This window comes from Neophocaena asiaeorientalis, unplaced genomic scaffold (genome assembly GCF_003031525.2).
Source record: "Neophocaena asiaeorientalis asiaeorientalis breed wild unplaced genomic scaffold, Neophocaena_asiaeorientalis_V1.1 scaffold89, whole genome shotgun sequence".
Taxonomy (NCBI): Eukaryota; Metazoa; Chordata; class Mammalia; order Artiodactyla; family Phocoenidae; genus Neophocaena; species Neophocaena asiaeorientalis.
The window spans coordinates 9,913,923-9,935,568 of record NW_020172592.1 but is presented as its reverse complement, the minus strand read 5'-3'; the positions used below and the strand labels follow the sequence as shown (position 1 = coordinate 9,935,568).

Genomic DNA, 21,646 nt, shown 5'->3' with positions numbered 1-21,646 from the left:
ATCTATTTTACATTTGGTAGTGTATATATGTTGATGCCACTCTCTCACTTCATCCCAACTTACCCTTCCGGCTTGCCATGTCCTTAAGTCCATTCTCTATGTCTGTGTCTTTATTCCTGTCCTGCACCTAGGTTCTTCAGAATCTTTTTTTTTTTAGATTCCATATATATGTGTTAGCATAAGGTATATGTTTTTCTCTTTCTGACTTACTTCACTCTGCATGACAGGCTCTAGGTCCATCCACCTCATTACAAATAACTCACTTTCGTTTCTTTTTATGGCTAAGTAATATTCCATTGTATATATGTGCCACATCTTCTTTTTTTTTTTTTACGATACATGGGCCTCTCACTGTTGTGGCCTCTCCCGTTGCGGAGCACAGGCTCCGGACGCACAGGCTCAGCGGCCATGGCTCACGGGCCCAGCCGCTCCGCGGCATGTGGGATCTTCCCGGACCAGGGCACAAACCCGTGTCCCCTGCATCGGCAGGCGGACTCTCAACCACTGTGCCACCAGGGAAGCCCTGCCACATCTTCTTTATCCATTCATCTGTCAGTGGACACTTAGGTTGCTTCCATGTCCTGGCTATTGTAAGTAGTGCTACAATGAATCTTGTGGTGCATGACTCTTTTTGAATTATGGTTTTCTCAGGGTATATGCCCAGGAGTGGGACTGATGGGTCATAGGGTAGTTCTATTTTTAGCTTTTTAAGGAACGTCCACACTGTTCTCCAAGTGGCTGTATCAATTTGCATTCCCATGAAGTGTAGGAGGGTTCCCTTTTCTCCACACCCTCTCCAGCATTTATTGTTTGTAGATTTTTTGATGATGGCCATTCTGACCAGTGTGAGGTGATACCTCATTGTAGCTTTGATTTGCATTTCTCTAATGATTAGTGATGTTGAGCATCCTTTCGTGTGTTTGCTGGCAATTGGTATATCTTCTTTGGAGAAATGTCTACTTAGGACTTCTGTCCATTTTTGGTTTGGTTTGGGTTTTTTTTGATATTGAGCTGCATGACCTGCTTGTATATTTTGGAGATTAATCCGTTGTCAGTTGCCTCATTGGCAAATATTTTCTCTGAGGGTTGTCTTTTCATCTTGTTTATGGTTTCCTTTGCTGTGCAAAAGGTTTTAAGTTTCATTAGGTCCCACTTGTTTATTTTTGTTTTTATTTCCATTTCTCAATGATGTGGGTCAAAAAGGATCTTGCTGTGATTTATGTCACAGAGTGTTCTGCCTATATTTTGCTCTAAAAGTTTTATAGTGTCTGGCCTTATATTTAGGTCTTTAATCCACTTTGAGTTTATTTTTTTATATGGTGTTAGGGAGTGTTCTAATTTCATTCTTTTACATGTAACTGTCCAGTTTTGCCAGCACCACTTACTGAAGAGGCTGTCTTTTCTCCATTGTATATTCTTGCCTCCTTACCAAAGATAACGTGACAATATGTGCGTGGGTTTATCTCTGGGCTTTCTATCCTGTTCCATTGATCTATATTTCTGTTTTTGTGCCAGAACCATACTGTCTTGATGACTGTAGCCTTGCAGTATAGTCTGAAGTCAGGGAGCCTGATTCCTCCAGCTCCGTTTTTCTTCCTCAAGATTGCTTTGGCTATTCAGGGTCTTCTGTGTTTCCATACAAATTGTGAAATTTTTTGTTCTAGTTCTGTGAAAAATGCCATTGGTAGTTTGACAGGGATTGCATTGAATCTGTAGATTGCTTCGGATACAATAGTCATTTTCACAATGTTGATTCTTCCAATCCAAGAACATGGTATATCTCTCCATCTGTTTGTATCATCTTTAATTTCTTTCATCAGTGTCTTATAGTTTTCTGAATACAGGTCTTCTGCCTCCTTAGGTAGGTTTATTCCTAGGTATTTAATTCTTTTTGTTGCAGTGGTAAATAGGAGCGTTTCCTTAATTTCTCTTTCAGATTTTTCAGCATTAGTGTATAGGATTGCAAAAGATTTCTGTGCATTAACTTTGTATCCTGCAACTTTACCAAATTCACTGGCTAGCTCTAGCAGTTTTCTGGTAGCATCTTTAGGATTCTCTATGTATAGCATCATGTCATCTGCAAACAGTGACAGTTTACTTCTTCTTCTCTGATATGGATTCCTTTTATTTCTTTTTTGTGTCTGACTGCTGTGGCTAAAACTTCCAAAACTATATTGAATAATAGTGATGAGAGTGGGAAACCTTATCATGTTCCTGATCTTAGAGGAAATGGTTTCAATTTTTCACCATTGAGAACAATGTTGGCTGTGGGTTTGTCATATATGGCCTTTATTATGTTGAGGTAAGTTTCCTCTCTGCCTACTTTCTGGAGAGTTTTTATCAAAAATGTGTGTTGAATTTTGTCAAAAGCTTTTTCTGCATCTATTGAGAGTATCATATTTTTTTTTCCCTCAACTGGTTAATATGGTGTATCACATTGATTAATTTGCGTATATTGAAGAATCCTTGCATTCCTGGGATAAACCCCACTTGATCATGGTGTACGATACTTTTAATGTGCTGTTGGATTCTGTTTGCTAGTATTTTGTTGAGGATTTTTGCACCTCTATTCATCAGTGATATTGGCCTATAGTTTTCTTTTTCTGTGACATCTTTGTCTGGTTTTGGTATCAAGGTGATGGTGGCCTCGTGGAATGAGTTTGGGAGTGTTCTTCTCTCTGCTATATTTTGGAAGATTTTGAGAAGGATTGGTGTTAGCTCTTCTGTAAATGTTTGATAGAATTCGCCTCTGAAGCCACCTGGTCCTGGGCTTTTGTTTGTTGGAAGATTTTTAATCACAGTTTCAATTTCAGTGGTTGTGATTGGTCTGTTCATATTTTCTACTCCTTCCTGGTTCAGTCTCAGAAGGCTGTGCTTTTCTAAGAATTTGTCCATTTCTTCCAGGTTGTCCATTTTATTGACATATAGTTTCCTGTAGTAATCTCTCATAACCCTTTGTATTTTTGCAGTGTGAGTTGTTACTTCTCCTTTTTCATTACTAATTCTATTGATTTGAGTCTTCTCCCTTTTTTTCTTGATGAGTCTGGCTAAAGGTTTATTAATTTCGTTTATCTTCTCAACAAGCCAGCTTTTAGTTTTATTGATCCTTGCTATTGTTTCCTTCATTTCTTTTTCATTTATTTCTGATCTGATATTTATGGTTTCTTTCCTTCTGCTAACTTTGGCAGCTTTTTGTTCTTCTTTCTCTAATTGCTTTAGGTGTAAGGTTAGGTTGTTTATTTGAGATTTTTCTTGCTTCTTGAGGTAGGATCGTATTGCTATGAACTTCCCTCTTAGAACTGCTTTTGCTGGATCCCATAGGTTTTGGGTCATCGTGTTTTCATTGTCATTTGTTTCTAGGCATTTTTGGACTTACTCTTTGATTTCTTCAGTGATCTCGTGGTTATTTAGTAGCATATTGCGTAGCCTCCATGTGTTTGTATTTTTTATAGTTTTTTCCCTGTAGCTGATTTCTAGTTTCATAGCGTTGTGGTCAGAAAAGATACTTGACATGATTTCAATTTTCTTAAATTTACCAAAGCTTGTTGTGTTTCCTGCCTAGACAAGTTCCTTTAGCATTTGTTGTAAAGCTGGTTTGGTGGTGCTGAATTCTCTTAGTTTTGCTTCTCTGTAAAGGTTTTAATTTCTCCGTTGAATCTGAATGAGATCCTTGCTGGGTAGAGTAATCTTGGTTGTAGGTTTTTCCGTTTCATCCCTTTAAATATGTCCTGCCAGTCCCTTCTGGCTTGCAGAGTTTCTGCTGAAAGATCAGCTGTTAACCTTATGGGGATTCCCTTGTATGCTATTTGTTGCTTTTCCCTTGCTGCTTTCAGTATTTTTTCTTTGTATTTAATATTTGATAAGATTGATTAATATGTGTCTTGGGGTGTTTCTCCTTGGATTTATCCTGTATGGGACTCTCTGCACTTCCTGGACTTGATTGACTATTTTATTTCCCATATTAGGGAAGTTTCCAACTATAATCTCTTCAAATATTTTCTCAGTCCCTTTCTTTTTCTCTTCTTTTTCTGGGACCCCTATAATTCGAATATTGGTGCGTTTAATGTTGTCCCAGAGGTCTCTGAGACTGTCCTCAATTCTTTTCATTTTTATTCTCTATTCTGCTCTGCAGTAGTTATTTCAACCATTTTATCTTCCAGGTCATTTATCTGTTCTTCTGCCTCAGTTATTCTGCTATTGATTCCGTCTAGAGAATTTTAAATTTCATTTATTGTGCTGTTCATCATTGTTTGCTCTTCAGTTCTTCTAGGTCCTTATTAAACATTTCTTCTATTTTCTCCACTCTATTTCCAAGATTTGGGATCATCTTTACTATCATGTGAATTCTTTTTCAGGTAGACTGCTTATTTCCTCTTCATTTGTTTGGTCTGGTGGGTATATACCTTTCTCCTTCATCTGGTGCGTATTTCTCTGTCTTCTCATTTTGCTTAACTTACTGTATTTGGGGTCTCCTTTTCACAGGTTGCAGGTTCATAGTTCCTGCTGTTTTTGGTGTCTGCCCCAGTGGGTAAGGTTGGCTCAGTGGATTGTGTATGCTTCCTGGAGGAGGGGACTGGTGCCTGTGTTCTGGTGGATAAGGCTGGATCTTATCTTTCTGGTGGGCAGGACAGGGTCTGGTGGTGTGTCTTGGGGTGTCTGTGAACTTATTATGATCTCAGGCAGCCTCTCTGCTAATGGGTGGGGTTGTGTTCCTGTCTTGCTAGCTGTTTGGCATGGGGTGTACAGCACTGGAGCTTGCTGGTCGTTGAGTGGAGATGGGTATTAGCGTTGAGACAGAGATCTCTGGGAGAGCTCTTGCCGATTAATGGGGCTGGGAGGTCTCTCATGGTCCAATGTCCTGAACCCATCTCTCCCACCTCAGAGGCTCAGGACTGACAGCCAGCCAGAGCACCAACACCCTCTTAGCCACACGGCTCAGAATAAAACGGAGAAAATAAGAAAGAAAGGAAGAAAGGAAGAAAGAAAGAAAGAAAGAAAGAAAGAAAGAAAGAAAGAAAATAAATAAAATTATTAAAATAAAAAATTTAAAAATATTATTAAAATTAAAAAAAAAATACATAATAAAAAAAGAAGAGAGCAACCAAACCAATAAACAAATCCACCAGTGATAACAAGTGCTAAAAACTAAACTAAGGTAAACATAAAAGTCAGAAACTGGTCAGTTGCATATAGCAAACCCTACGTCTACAGTTGCTCCCAAAGTCCACTGCCTCAACTTTGGGATGACTCATTGTCTATTCAGGTATTCCACAGATGCCGGGTACATCAAGTTGACTGCGGAGATTTAACCCGCTGCTCCTGAGGCTGCGCGGAGAAATTTCCCTTTTGCTTCTCTGTTCACACAGCTCCTGGTGTTCTGCTTTGGATTTGGCCCCGTCTCTGCATGCAGGTCTCCCTCTGGAGTCTGTTCTTTTGGGAAGTCTGAGGTCTTCTGCCAGCATTCAGTAGGTGTTCTGTAGGAGTTGTTCCACATGTAGATGTATTTTTGATATATCTGTGGGGAGGAAGGTGATCTCCACGTCTTACTCCTCTGGCATCTTGAAGGTCCTCTCCAATGTCTTATTTATTAAAAAAAAAAGTCTTTATTTTTGAAGGACAGTTTTGCTGGATACAGAATTCTTGTGGACCATCTTTTTCCTTTAGTACACTGATTATGTCATCTCCCTACCTTCTGGGCTCCATGGTTTCTGATTGGCAATCAGTTGTTTATCTTATAGAGGATCCCTTGGATATGATGAGCCACTTCTCTTGCTTCTTTCAAGATTCTGTCTGTGGATTTTGATAGTATGATTAAGAAGAGACCTGGTATAAATTTTTTCTGTTTATCCTGATTGGATTTTGTTGAGCTTCTTGGCTGTGCAGATTTTTTCCAACAAATGTGAGAAATCTTTTGCCATTATTTCTTCAGAAATGTTTTCTGTCCTTTCCTCTTTCTCTCCTCTTGGAATTGCCTCTCTGTGTATGTTCGTATACTTTATGATATCCTAGGTTTCTAAGGCATTGTTCCCTTTTCTTCATCCTTTTTTCTTTCTGTACCTTAAACTAAACAATCTCAATTGACCTGTCTTCATGATTGCTAATTGTGTCTTCTGACTAAATATATTGTTTAGCTCATTATTAAGACAGTAGATCCTAAGACCTCACCACAAGGAGATTTTTTTTTCCTTTCATTTTATTTTACCTGTATGAGGTGATAGATGCTAACTAAAGCTTTATTTTATAATTTTAAAACACCCATTTGAAAATATGCATATGAATAATAATATATCAAGTCAGTTAATGAACATTTAATGTATTGAATAATACACGTCCTATAAACGACTAACTGATTAGTCCTTGAACACTGGTTTCACAGATACATTTTGAAAAGTAAACTAATTCTTTAAATCTTCCACAAATAATTCCTGAAATGATTTTACTGTCTACCTGATTGGTCATAGCACAAGTGCTTTCCAGAATTGAAATACTGATGTGTTCTCATCCAGTCAGGTTTTGTTACCATCATGGCTCTCCTAAAACCCATTAAGGCCTAATTACAAATTTTTAATTCCACCTTACTTACTAATTGGAAATAAATAAATATGACATGTAGATAAAACTAAGGAAAAGATATTAAACTCTTTAAATTAGAGACCAGAAGACACTATCACTATTTTTTAAACCACAGGGCAATATTTACAATACTAAGAATATAGTGCTTCTTTACTTACCCTCGCCCTGGAAGAAGGTACACTTTAACAAAGGGGTCTGAGTAACCATTGTTGTCTCGAGCGACAAGGTTTCTTGCTTGGAGAATATGTATTATGAGATTTCCAAGATCATAGTTGATTTGAAGCTTAAAGGGACAGAAAATGTTCCATGAACATTATCTTTTTTTGTTTAAAAAAACATATAATACATTATTATTCAGTATTTTACCAGTATTTAAAAAAAGTTCTCATAAGGAACATCAACTGCTACTTTCATTTTATTTGAAACCGAACAGACCAGTTAATGTCTAATTTAATTCGGAACTCCCAGGCACACATTAATTACTAGTAAATGTGCTGCTCATTCTTTCTAAGGTGAAAGTTCTGGCCTGTCAAAAATTCATTTAGGATAATCACACAGTGAATGCTAGTTCCATTTTTAAACTAAATTTGTACTCTTAGGAAAATCAGAAATGTTAACATTCATAAATACAATTGGCAGAATTTTGAAAATAGATTAACTAATTGATGAATTTATTAGAAAATATCTTTTGCATTTCATCAAGTAATTAGCAGTGGGTGGAAACATTATTTAAAGACAAAGATGTTAGTACTGAATTGTAAGAATATTTAAGAATGTGTAGATTTTATCCCTTCCTATATTACATTAGCTGATAAACCTATAGCTATTCTTTCTGTGCGTGCTTTCTTAATAGTGATGCTAAGAAAATGAAATATTGTTCTTTAATTTTAGAAACTGAAGAGAAAAGAAGAGGCACTGTCTCATAGATGCTTAATGGCTGTTGTAAAACTGTCATTGAATAGTAAAAGACTTACAATTCAAATTAATATTTGAGAAGCCTGCATGATTCAAAATAATCAAATTAACTAATTTTTCACCATCAAAAATGAAAGATTCTTTTGGCATCATTTAGAATAAGACAATTCTGTTTGTTGCTCTTTCTGTTTATCAAATAACAGAAGGGAAGGGATCTATATTTTGAAAAAGAAAATCCATAAATAAAAAATGAATGTATTTTTTATAATCATACAAAACAGATATGCTATGTTTATGTTGAAAATGGAATAATTTAGATGAGATAATCTTCATGTTAATAATTAAAATAATTTCCTAATTTCAGCATAATCTTGATCTGGTTATGTTTTGTGGCAGAAAACAAATCTTTGCTTTCCTCAGTACAGAAAGGCCCAGAGTCTCTCTGACCATCATGGAAGCAATATGAAACATGAAACAAAGGGCCGTGAAGGAAGAGGAGAAATGAAAAGTTTAGAACTGCAGTAACTGTGCTCTAATGGAGTACTGAAATAGAAGAATTATTCTGCAGTTAATTTCACTGAGGTTTAGAATGGCTTCCAAATCTTTAAGGAGAAATTCTTTTCAATTTTCTCCTTTCTCTGCTAGCCTGAAAGTCCACTTTTAACTGGTAAGGCCAGTAAAATCATTTCTTATTGAAACTGAGATTTGCAGGCTACCCTAAGAGAGTGCTTTCCAAAATGTACTCTGTAAACGTGGTGCCTTAGAGAACACTTAGAGTTGCTTGGAGGTTACATCTGAGAGAGAATGAGATGCCCCCAGTAACCCTCAACCAGAGCTACGCCATGCTGGTAATTCATTGTTTGGGCGTTTACATAAGGTTTCATTTGGAATAAGGTTTTGCTAAAAGACAAAAGATAAAATGTAAAAAATTGAAATCACTGTCATAAGAAAATATCCCCCCCCCCAAAAAAGGAAAAGAAAATAACCTCGGTGTTAAGAAGGAAAATTATTAGAGTAAATTTCCACTATAGAATTACATATTACAACTGAAGGGAAAGGAAAATAAAATAAGGACAAATAAAAGCAACAAGCCAAAAAGAAACAGCACATATTGGCCCATGAGCAAGAAGTTTAAAAAAATGAGCAGAGAGAAGGAGATATTATGAATGAGAACACATAGCATTTTCTGTGCTGCATGTGAGATGAAGAAAGATCAGGTCTGTTTTTCTAGAAGTGGGAAATAGCAGCGATACAGCAAGATCAAGAGCACACAGGTGATCCCGACTCCATCCTGCTGGGTCCTTCTTAGTAAGGTGCCCACGTTCTGCACTCTTTCTCCATTTCCACTCTCACACTGCGCTTCTGCTTGAATCAGGGTGTACCTAGATAACACTTAATTGATTTCTTTGTCTTTGTGTCCTACCCTTCATAATACTTTCTAGAGGCCAAGGGTCTATGAATTTTCTATCACATATTGCTTTGAATTAGCCTCTCCCTCACTCAAAAATATTTATTTCCTGATCACTCTATTTTGTCGTGGCTAACATTCCTTGGCTTGTGTTCAAGGTTCTTTTAATTTAGTCTCAACTTACCTCTACAGGAACATTTTCCTGCAGCAAAGCAGATCTGTTCCTTTCACTACCCTCTGGCAGAAGAATCTTCCCTTGTACCAGTTCTTCCAGGAAAACACTCCCCCTTTCTCTATGCTTACCCTCAAATTAGTTCAAATCTCTGTTACACTTTGTGAAAATGTACTGTAGATGCAACTAAGACTCAGTGTTCTCTTTCCCTTATCTGAAATGTACTATCTTCAAATAGTTATTATTTGGTATTGTGTTAACTCTTTCCACATGACTTTGCTTCTCTACACTAAATTACTTTTTGGTACCATCTAAAGTACAGTTTTTCTAACATTTTTGAATTTGCCCATGTACAATGCAATATAAACACAGAAACACACATACAGAAATAAAAAAGATAGTGATTTATACTATTTTCTTCTATTTTCCTGGTCAAAATACTCTCAATTGATTTGATAAATTACAGATGGGTTATGACCCCCAGTATGAAAAACACTGCTCTAAAAGAACTGCTGAGCAATTATTTGACAATTATTGATCAGAGGAACAAAAGATGACAACATTAGACGCATGAAACTCTTAAAGAGGAACCTTCAAATTTCCCGGAGAATCTGTCATGTTTGAAACACTTTCAACATGTATGAAGTAACCGAGGCATAATACATTGATACTGTTAAGGTATCAGGCAGACTTTGAAGTATAGAATTTCACAGATATCATTAGATTTAATAAAACATGTATTTGTATTAAAATACTTTTCTGTGAAATTGTATTTTTTCATTATACATCTACATATGTTATAAAACAGGAAAGGTTCTAACAATGCTTACAATTTCAATAGACCAGTGGGAAAAAGAGCCACAAAAGGTGGTATAGCAATGATCTTTTAAAAACTTTCATACCTGAATTTCCCCCGTAATCGGATGAGAGACAACCTTTGTTGCATCAGTAGGCTGCAATATCAAAACACAGATGAATGGATAAACCTTTCATAGGATTTACCATTTCAGCTTCCCTCTGAATTAATTTCTGTTGGTCAGAGCACACCCTGCCTGGAGAACACATTTCATCCATTTGGCTGCTTCAGATTAGGGTGTCTACTTACACTTCTCAACACGTTTAATCTTAGAAATACATAAATCCCTTTTTCATTTTGCGAAGCCTGTTTTGAGGCTATAATTTTATACCTGCAGTAATCTACGTTCAATTACCTAAGAAATGGAACAATTTTGGTTGAAAGTATTCAATATAATATGAACAGATTTTAAATATCTATAAGAGAATGAAAAAGGGACTGTTTTTATTCAACTGCCTAGGAGCCCAGAAGTTATAAAAGTCCATCCTTACATTCCTTTGTTGGGTTCTCAGCCTATTCCTACTCTCTTCTAGAGTGGAACACCCAGGCAATCACTTCTTAGTATTTCATACTCCTTTAATTAAAGTTCCATCCCAGTCTATATAAGTTCTCATCTCCTTAATAATTTCCTTATGTCATTAGAGCCTTAAAAACCGTTAGGACTGTGATCTGGTAAAGTGATTCATTCTGCTGATTAAGTGACTAATTGCTGAATTGTTACATTTCAATAGAATGTACAAATTTGTACCAAAAAAGAGATGCTGTTCCTGACTAGATCTATAATAGAATTTCAGGCAACGTGGCATCACTATAGGGAAATTTTTACTAAAATGGAGGCAAGCTTGCTACCCTACAAATAAGGTCCTGTCTCCCTATATACACATAATATTGGTTTTATTTTCATAATTAACGAGAAAAGGAGAAATTCATAATACTTGGGTGCATATACTTGTTCTGCTACCTTTTCTTTTATAAATTTATGCTAGAAATGAGAGCAATCAAAGAAGACGGCTATATTCCAGGTCTTGTTCTGTGAAATAAGAATAAAAATAATGTAATCATTGGTAAAGTTATGGAGTAAGGGTTAAATTTTCTAAGCCATATATCCTTTATTAGTTCAGCTCTTTTATAAGAAACTACGCTCTGGCTGCAAAGGATAAACTGCTAGGTAACGAACCATTATATTTACTTAATAATTATTTTACTGTTTAAATTTTAAGAAAAGGAAACTGAATCTAGAAAAAGGACCACACAACTTCCTCAAACTATTTCTATCTCAATTAAAGAAGGGAAGTTTCCTAAAACCAGATATCCTTGCATCTCAGTTAGGAACACTGGGGAATAACTAGAGATAAAAAGTCAAAAATAAGACCAGAAAAAAAAAAAGAATAATGATAATGTATTTTGTTTTGATTTATTTTTGACAGTTGTAACTCATTTGACATATAATTGTGCAAACATAACTAGATTCAACACAGAGCATAAATGTATGGACTATCTTTAAATGTTCTGGGGTATGGCAGTGAACTCATAAGAGCACAGAAGGATGTTGTAATATCTGTTGTACAGTGGGCAAACTACCAGCTCCAGATAATTACAGTTTAAGATTAGAGACAAGTATTTCTTTTCGATAACGTCATACCTTTGTGAGGCTGGTTTGTGATGACTGTGGTGATAAAAAAAAAATGTACTGCAAGAAAATCAGTGAGATCAGTGTGGAACAGGAAATGAGAGTGTCAGTGTCCAAACCAATTCCACCATTTGAGTAGCTGTGCAGTGCCCATCAGGCACATACCCCACTGATACATAATTTGAATTATTAACAATGAAATAAATATATTATTTTTATTTCATTTTATGGGTACTATTTTTTCTAATGGTTACTAAGACGTTAGGGTATAAATACTAGTTAAATTGTTAGGACCTAACTACATAATAAATGAAACTGTTTTATGTATTTCTTTGGGCATAAGGGCATCATGAAAAAACTACTGAGATGTTGTGTGCCATGACAGAAAAGTTTGGGAAAGCAAGAACCTATTTCATTAGAACACTTAAAACTAGTAAGCGCTTAGTTCAGTTATATATTTATACCATGACTTGGAAGAAATTATTCAGATTTTAAAGATAAAATGAAAAAAGTCTGATAAGATTTCAGAAATAAAAGACCCTGAGGCAGTAAACTAAAAATTTTGAAGACAAAAATTCATATTGAATTAGTAAGCAAAATAATAAAAAGTCTTATATACATAACATATAACTTAAACATATATCTAAATAGATTCATATTTTACTTACATTTACTCAGAAGTAATCACTTAAACTAGAGTATTAATAGATTAATAATTACTTATGAATAATCATTCAAAATGTTTAATAGATGGTGCTCTAAATACCTAAATGTATAATTATGCTATGATTTAAATTTTTAGTTTTAATACATTCTATTAAATTAATGTTTTATTATTTAATATATAGTTAGCCTCATACCTCGTAAAAACAAAAGGATGTTAAAACTATAATTTTCTAAATTAACTGAAGAACATATGCTATATTTGTAAATATTATATTACCTGACTCAGGAACATGTGAGTTTTAGACAATTGCTCGATATTTCTCTAATCTCTCAATATCAATTTCCTTAACATTGCAGAATTTGGAGAACAAATAAAAGTATTGCTTTTTATGCATACTACACGTTGACTGGCCAAGAAATATCATTAAATTCATTCATTCATTCAGCAAAAATGTTTTAAGAAATTCAGTACCAGCTAAATGTTGATGATAAACCCCCCAAAAGATGAATAGGTGGTAGTACCTTTCTTCAAGAGTGTTAACATCTATTGACTATACATTGCTATATATATATAAAATCTCAAAAATAACCAGATTTGATTATTGTTATTGCTACTAATAAGAGTTAAAAAGGAATATACCATCACTGTCCAGTAGAATATAATGTGAGCCACACAGGTTATTTGAAATATTCTAGTAGTAACATTAAAAATATAAAAATAAATGGGTGAAAATTAGTTTTTACTGACATGTTTTATTTGATCCAAATCATTGAAAATATTATCATTTCACGATGAAATCAATATAAAAGTTGTAAAGAGCTATTTTACATTCTTTTTTTATACTAAGTCTTTGAAATTTGCTGTGTAATTCACTTTTACAGCACATCTCAATTAGGACTAGCCACATTTCAAGAGCTCAGCTGTCACATGTGGCTAGCAGCTACTGTCATGGACAGTGCAGCTCTATAACTCTTTATCTTAGCAAAACTTCTACAAAAACTACATAGGCCACATTCCTGGCACAGAAAAGAATGACCACATATCATAAAACCTGTTCATATTATTTCCTTGATGTTTGTCCTACAATACCTGTTTTCATCTTCTACTCATTACCAAAAATGTTAACATATTACAAAACAATTATATTTTGTACCCCCATAATATTACAGAGACTCACAGGTGCCACTGACGTTTTAATTTAATTTTAATTTATTCTGTTACGGTCTATGCAAGCTACTCTACCATGCGCTTAGGGAGCTAGAAGAAGCAAGAAATGGTTCTTGGTTCTCAATGAGTTTGCAGCCCATTTGGGAGGATAAAATAAGGAGACAAGTAATTATAATCAAGATACAAATTGTCTTAGGAGGTACATAAAGCATCTGGCACTTTGGATGGAGGGAAGGAGGAAGGAAGGATAACTTCTGACTTAAGGAAGGATTAGAATACGGAAAGACGTTGTGGAGGAAGGCTTCCTGTTATTTTATTTTCACTTATCACTGGCTCTTTATTTTCCACAGATTGTAAAAGCCATACATGGCATGTAATGTCTTCCAGTTTACAATCATCTAGGCTTCTCCTCTATTTCTTACCCCTGTATCTTTTGTACACCTATGTCCTAAGCATACAATTTTCTGTTTCTGAGATTTTCTTCATGTTGCATTCTCTTCTTTGGATGTTGGTTCCTTTCTCCCCTTTACCAAATCAGTTCATTAGCTAAATGGCAGCTTTTCTAACCCCAGTCTCCTAAGAGTGCTCCGTGTACTTCTTAATGACCACCAACATTACAGCTTTACTAAATTTGTTTATATATCCTCTTCATCTATATGTAGATCAGCACTTTTCAAATTACAAGGGGCACCACACTCACGTGGAGAACTTATTAAAACCCAGGTTGCTTGGTCCCATCCCTGGGGTCTCTGATTCAGAAGGCCTAGGGTGGGATCAAGAGTCTGCATTTTTAACAAGTTCCTAGATGATGCTGGTGCTGTTAGACTGGGAGCACGCTTTAAGAACCACTCATCTACGTAGTATACAGGGAAGGATTTTATCCCTCTTCGTATCTTGGGTACCAATTACGACCCGTGACACTGAGGTGGCATCCAAAAATGTCTGTGGAAAGTAGGAATGAGTTTAAAACCCTAATAAATAGAGTACTTATTAGCAAGGCTATTGTAAAGATCTGACAACATTAAGCTTATGATGATAAGCTTCTAAGGAAAACCATTGACCAGGCTCTCTTAGAATGAGCAGGACAGGGTCTTAGACAGAGGTAGGGAAGCTGACATTCCAGGGAGCAGGGCTTCATTTTCGACAGGATAGTGATCTAATCAGAACATGGTGCCACAGATCAGATAGTTGTAGGGTAGTTTAAGAGGAAGGAAAAGAGACTGGTGAGTGGAGTGACCAGTAGTGAGTGCAATACTGTTGGCCAAAAAAAATAATGCTTAGCTAAAGAAGTTGGCAAGTTCAGAGAACATAAAAAATTATTAAAGACTTATTAAAAAAGTAAAATTCACAGGATTAAGATTCAGTGAATGAAGATAAAAGAAGAGGCAATGGTGCCTTTACATTTGTACTTACTCTTCTGGGAGGATGGTGATGTCAAATGCTGAAATAAAAAATATCTGGATGACAGACTTATAGAACTACAATGTGCTTGGTGTGAAAACTTTGCTAGCGAAGTCTGTCATGTCTTTAGTTCTACTGTGTGGAGATACTGAGAAAGGAATCAGAAATGGTATCAGTGTGTAACTCCAGAGACAGGGCGCCTCCACGAGGTAATTCTTCAAAATTAACACATGTGGTAAAATATAGTTGTGTTAAAATTTATTTTGAAATTGAGTCTATCCTTGAACTTATTCCTCACAAAACCTTACTATATTTAGTTTGAAACACGTCATTTTATGATGCAATGATTAAGATCATCCTACCATTCTTTTTTGCTTCTGAATGAAAGGGCTTTTTAGTGACATCTGCTGTGTTTTTACACTTAGTAGAAAAAACTTTATTTTCTGAAGTCTAGTCAACTTATCCAACCACAGCCTGTCCTTCCTATATATCTCACCACGTAAAGAAAAAATCTTATTTGTGGTTAAACAAACAAACAAAAAACCTTCTAAAATGTATTTATCAACCATGAAGAGAGTTTCTCTATTAATAATCAAATCTATGGGGGAAAATCACAAATTGTCTATATTATCATCTGATTTTATAAAGTTAAAAAATTAATTCATGCTTTCTTTTAATTCCCCAGTAACTCCAAAATAATAATGTTAGAAACATTTGTTCTAAATGAAGAGCTGCATCAAGAGAAAACTTATTACTACGGAATTCGGGATAAATTTCAAAATGGCAATACTATATTACTGACTTTCCTTCTTTCTTGTTGTCCTAAATTATCATCATTTCTTTGTCCGTTTTACCTTCTACTTAAGTTACAAAATCTATTGTAATGTATATCTTGTGTTTCCAAAAAGATACAAAGATATATTTGATATACAGAGGCTCAGATTTGTGTAACAAGAAAAAGAACATGAAGCATTAGAGACATTTTTCAAGTTCCCCATAATAATAACTGCTACAATATTTTAAGAGATGTAGAAATACATCATTTTGATACATCCTGATCAGTTATAAACTCAGAAATGGAAACATTTTTTGTTTGTGTCAGTAGATCATTAGGAAAGGAGAAATCACATGAAAAACACCTTAGGAAATAATATTGTATTTCCTATCTCCTAGTCTGAATAAGGAGCTAGAAAATAAGTAACTCGGAGGTTGCATTGGACACTTCTCACCTTGCTGCTGCTGTGTTTCTTTTTGCTCACTGAGGGTGACCCTGGTTGCCCAGGGCTGGGAACAGAACTGGATCCTGCTGATGTAGGACCTGAATGAACGTGAGATCCTTTTTCAACGACGGACGACAGAACCAGTGGTGACTGCTGTAGTGAGACCTTCTGGAGCTCTGCAGCCAACTGCTTAGGATCAACCCCTGGGGATTTTGCTTTATCCACTACAACAAAATGAAATGGCTTCACACAGTCTCAGTTTCATAGGTACTTAATACCATGGAACTTATCTGAGTTCTAGATAACAAAGTCATCTAGAACTTATAAAAGTTTTATAGTTACTTATAAAACAAGCTAAATAAAAAAAATACATGCAATTGTACCTTTATGAATCTATTTTTAAAGAAGTCTGGAAGGTTCAGAGAAAAGTAAAAGAATACTAAATTACAGAGGAAAATGGAGGTTCCTATTGTATCTTCAGAAAAATGTTTTTAAATGTTTTATATAGAGAATTCTATGCATGATAAAATATTGTTTTACTCACTGGTGGCATTTAATTTGTATGACTGGCTGTTTTTCCTTCTTGAAATCTTATATATCTATTTCTCTAAGCGAGAAATTTCAAAGAACATATTTACATTTACAGATGTATGAAAATTTCTATAGGCCTTGGCCTGTTCTGTTCAGTGCAGTGACCCAGCCTCTTAGAAATGCTGACTACAACGTAGGAAGTGCCCAATAAATATTTGTTGAACAAAGCTATAGTGATACTTTTAGTCTTATAAGTGATTTAAATGTATAGACTGTATTTGTTATCTAAGAGATAAATCTACTTCATCATGTAGTTATGAAATTATATGTTGAATTTTATTTATCATAAAAGGCAATCAAAAGGTTTAGGAGTAAGTGTTCCAAAACCAACTGCTAAAAAAGAACCAGTATCATCTAAAAATTATATAGGACCCCAAACAAATGGCTCCATGGATTACTTTCATACAATGAATTTAATTTTAAAGAATTAAAAATATAAACTCTCACAGTAAGAATTTCATATGAATTTCTTTAATGGGTCTAACATGTAAATATGTGTTTTCCTAGAACACTAAAAGTGTAGTTACAACGCTTTTGATTTTCTTTATGATTACATAAATATATAAACATCTGTCTATAAATTTATTTTTGCCTATATCTATGTATATGTCTAGGTCTTCATCTCCAGCTACATCTGCCTCTACAATTACTCCTCCATTTAAATCTACATCTTTACCCACAGTTGGAAGCAGACTGCTTTCACTTACCAGCTTTTGGTGGTTCATGAAGTTCTAGGTGCTGGGGATTTTCAGAATCTGATAGCATACTGAGGTCCCTAAAAATTAAAACAAAAAAAAAAATTAAGAAAGCAACTGAGGAAGTCTGAGACAAAAGGCCTTTTTTCCCCAACTATGCTGAATATATTTTTTCAGTAGGTAAATGAGAAGTGGTTAATGACATAAAGCAATTTCAAAGCATGCTCAACCTTCTAACCAAATCTATATTTGCAATGCTGTTAAAAGTCAGCTGATAAAAATGATTATTTAAGGTGAAATCTTTATGGATTAAATATAAGTTCACTTTGAAATACTGTACACATCCATGAAATCTAAATGGGTTTAGGTTTTCATTTAAATGACGCATGTTTCAATAAAAGCATGAAAGGGGACATAATCAGAAACAGAATTAGCTGGATTCTTTCTATGCTTTAGACTTTGATTCTGAACACAAGAAATCTATAAAACTTGTATTCACTTCATGTTCTAATTACAGGAAATCTTGCTGACTGGCAAAGGTTCCACCTTAACAATTTTAAATTAAAAGAGACATGAATAGCCAAAAAATGGAAACAAAAAGATGGGGAAAAACTCACAGTCTTACACATATTTCTGCTTCCCCACTTTGCTGACTAATGATACTCTGCACTTCTTCATATGTTTTGGAAGTTAAAGGAATTCCATTCCATTCCAATACTTGCATGCCTACAAAGACAAATTCAAGTATAAAATAAAACAGGTGTGCTGTCTCATCTGGGTCCACAAGGCACAGGAGACATTGCTTTGCATTTAAAAACCAACTCAGCACACCATTTCAGAGAACATCAGTTCAAAGTTCTCTGGAACATTAATATCAAAATCATATGAAGTTTGATTTCATCAACTTACCTGAACATATAAAATATGTCAAACAGAACATGCAAAACATTGCTCTTGAAAATCTATTAAATAGTATCAAACACATGCATTTTGTTCACACTGCTTTAAAGAAAACATTCTTGACTGTATATTGCTTAAACCAATTTTGTGTGGGAAAAAAATAATTGCAACCACCAATATAATTTTTCCACGGGCAACGAGCAACGAGAAGAGTGTAAACTTCCATTCTATTGCAGAATAGGAGTGGTAGAAAAAAGTCATTAGGATTTTGTTGCGAAGCTCCCTTTAAGAAATTGTTACAGCTTCAACTTTGCTCAAATAAAAAAGATTCCCATGGTGTGTGTTTTTCTTTGCTGCATGCAAGACAGTCCTGAGTAGAAGCAGCAGAAATGTTATACAGAGGGCAGCGTCATGGGTGTGTGTGTGGCCTGTGCAATAGTATGCCCTGTGCTCAGAAGGGCCCCATGCTTGGTTTAATGCTTTGCTACTGCCATCTTGAAATTCTTAACACTGTTTGAACAAAGAGTCCTATATTTTTATTTTGCACTGGGTCCCATAAATTATGTTGCTGGACTGGTTACAGAGCATTTCATGTTTCCTCTCTTCCTAGAAAGGTAATTTTCATACAAAAAAGTAGTAACATAATTAATATTTCAATATTTTACATTTAGTATTTTTGTCCATTTTATATGAGCTGTCAAATAATTTTGGGAACGTATTTGGCACCAATCACATGGTCCTAATATGTAGCTATGTGGGCTAGATATAAATTCGATGAAACCATCCAGAGTTATAGTGCCCAGATATTTGTGAATGCTACCAGCTTTACCTGAGAAAAAAATACCTGTATGCCATGACTAGGTTATAATTTAAATAAAAAGAAATACTTGTTGAACAATTAGGTTTTCAATGAGCTTCACAGATGCCAATGTGAAATCCCCTATTACTCACTATTGGCTTCCATGGGAAATTCTCAACATGGCATGACTGGGTCTTTAAAAGTTTTAATGATTTTGATATACATTGGAAAGCATATTACCAGTTGCAAACAAGTAAGGGAAGTTCTTTTACTATTGGGAAATGGCAAAAGAAGTCCATAAAAATGCCCACAATAACACAAACAAGAATGACTTTTCTATAACTTACTCCAAGAAAACTTTATCTTCAGATGGGCCTTAGGTTTATTTCAACAATCCCAGGCTGTTGTACATATAAAATGAAAAAATTACATAAAAGACAGTGATAATACCACTAAAGAAAAATTTAGAGCTGAAAGAGGAAAAGCACACCGAAAAACACACTTTTTCTTAGTCACAAGAAAGTACATTTATGAACAGATGATTCTGAATTGAAACAAATTAATAGTGCTATAATTCAGAAATTGCATTGTCACTTTTCTGCAGGAGCAAATTCTATGAAAGGGAATAGCTGCATAATCTTCATGCTTCTTCTGTTGAATTTACCTGTTCATTTTTCACATCTTAAAGGGGCAAATTTATAAAACATATTTATCCAGTGAAATGAATAAATGCTTCTAGTTGTAAACAGGAAAACTATTTAGACACATTAATAAAACTGATGAAAAATACAGATAACTAGGATCTTAACCTAGACATATACCTCAGATCATGAACTACATGATTTGCTCTGTCCTAAGATATACCAGCTGAACTTCTTTTCCCCTTATTGAGTTTCCAACTAAAACTGGGGCAGTACTGCAGTTCAAAAGATTTTGCCAGTTCTTTTATCCTTTTATTTTTGGTTTCAATGGTGAGTATGCGATCTATAGGGAATGTGACTTGAACACAGTTCCCTTTCCTCTGCCTCTCCAACTTCCTACAAATCCTACAAGAACCACAGTAAAATAACCAAGTGAATATACAAACTACTTTTAAATTCATAATATGGCTTTAGTCATTGTGAGAATTAAGTACTGTTAAGTATGTGTCTTCAAATATGATATCTTTGAAAATACTTTAATTGTAAAATCCTAGAAACTATTTTAAAATGCATGCAGAAACTGTTTGATCATACTACACAGAAACCAAGGTAGTATTTTATCATTTCAATGATTTGAATGTAAGCATATTCAATCTTAAGGAAACTTTTTACTCTGATTTTGGTTTAGAAATAATTCCCAGAACACAGTGAACACACGAATGGTTTTATCCATTATTTAGCATTATGAGCAAACACATTTTCTTTATGTTGAAATTATATCAACATGTATGTTAACCAGTTGTTCAAGTTTGAGATTGCATAGATGATACTTCAATTATATCCCTAGAAAGTGCCTCTTCTAATAACTTTTAATAGGAAAACTAAGATAATATGAATTTTTTTGAATGTGCAACAGTCATGATAGAATTAGCTGCTCAAAGTCTTATACCTAATAGGTTATTAAAAACTGAAAAAAGACAATAATCAGGTAATTTCTGAATTCTAAAAACATCAATCACTATAAAACATTCTCAAGTATGTGTTTTTATAACTTCTGGGATTACTGAATTTCATATGTTTCTCAAATTGGCAAAAGCTATTCTTATCCTTACAATTCAGAATTTCATGTATGTTATTTCTCTGTCTATAATATTTACCATTACTGCAAAAACATCTTCTGTATTAAAATTATTGCATTAACAGTCAAAATCTTATAAGTTAATGTATATCCAAACATATATCACACAGAAGCTCATGACTTTTATTTATTCCACAAATATCTATGTGGCAGGCACTACACAATTCATCACCTTGGTGATGATCCCCACCTTTGTATCTACTATTTTATGCTGTTATAAAAATTAATAAAAATGATATTCTACTAGAAAAAGCAGAAGTATCTTGGCAATTAGTAAAATGAAGATTCACAGAGAAGGAAATTCAAAAGTGTTTTAAGTATATGAAGAAAAGCCCAGACTCATTAGAGATTAGAAAGTTCAAATCAAAGCAATAACGATGTATTACTTAACGCTCATCATATTGAGGAAAGTTTGAAAGCCGGAAAATACAGCGTGTTGACCAGGATATGGGATTTAGGAGACCTTGACTTCAAGAGAGATTATAATTGCTTGGAGGTTTTTTAGCTTTATCCCCACTCTATGATGTGAGAATACTATGACTGTTAGGATGAAAAAAAACAACTGCTCATTTACAATTTATAAACATGTAATTATTTTAATGGGAATGCAGACAAATGCAACCACTCTGTAGTGCAATGTGGCAGAACGTCATTAAATTAAGCATATGTACACCCTAGGACCCAGAAATCTTCTTGACTTTCTATTTGTGGGGAGGTGGTAGTATCAGGAAAAATGGACAATGAGAGCTTATTAAATACTCGTGATGGAAACACTTTGCGGTTTTAGGAAAGAGACCATACCAGGTGTTAACACCAAAGGGCAGATCCATCTTAAAATCGTCTGCCAAGTAAAAACAAGTGAGAAACAGGATC

The 21,646-nt window shown here is 34.7% G+C and overlaps 1 protein-coding gene across 1 annotated transcript in view; it reads right to left on the bottom strand.

Moving 5' to 3' along the window:
• PCLO (piccolo presynaptic cytomatrix protein) overlaps nucleotides 1-21,646 on the bottom strand; it is a 357,985-nt gene that overhangs the window by 71,487 nt on the left and 264,852 nt on the right. The window contains exons 11-15 of the mRNA XM_024738453.1: nucleotides 17,913-18,021; nucleotides 17,308-17,375; nucleotides 16,019-16,233; nucleotides 9,971-10,021; nucleotides 6,732-6,856 (exon numbers count right to left, since the gene is read on the bottom strand). Of these exons, the coding sequence (XP_024594221.1) occupies nucleotides 6,732-6,856; nucleotides 9,971-10,021; nucleotides 16,019-16,233; nucleotides 17,308-17,375; nucleotides 17,913-18,021 (568 nt within the window). The remainder of the gene's footprint in view (nucleotides 1-6,731; nucleotides 6,857-9,970; nucleotides 10,022-16,018; nucleotides 16,234-17,307; nucleotides 17,376-17,912; nucleotides 18,022-21,646) is intronic.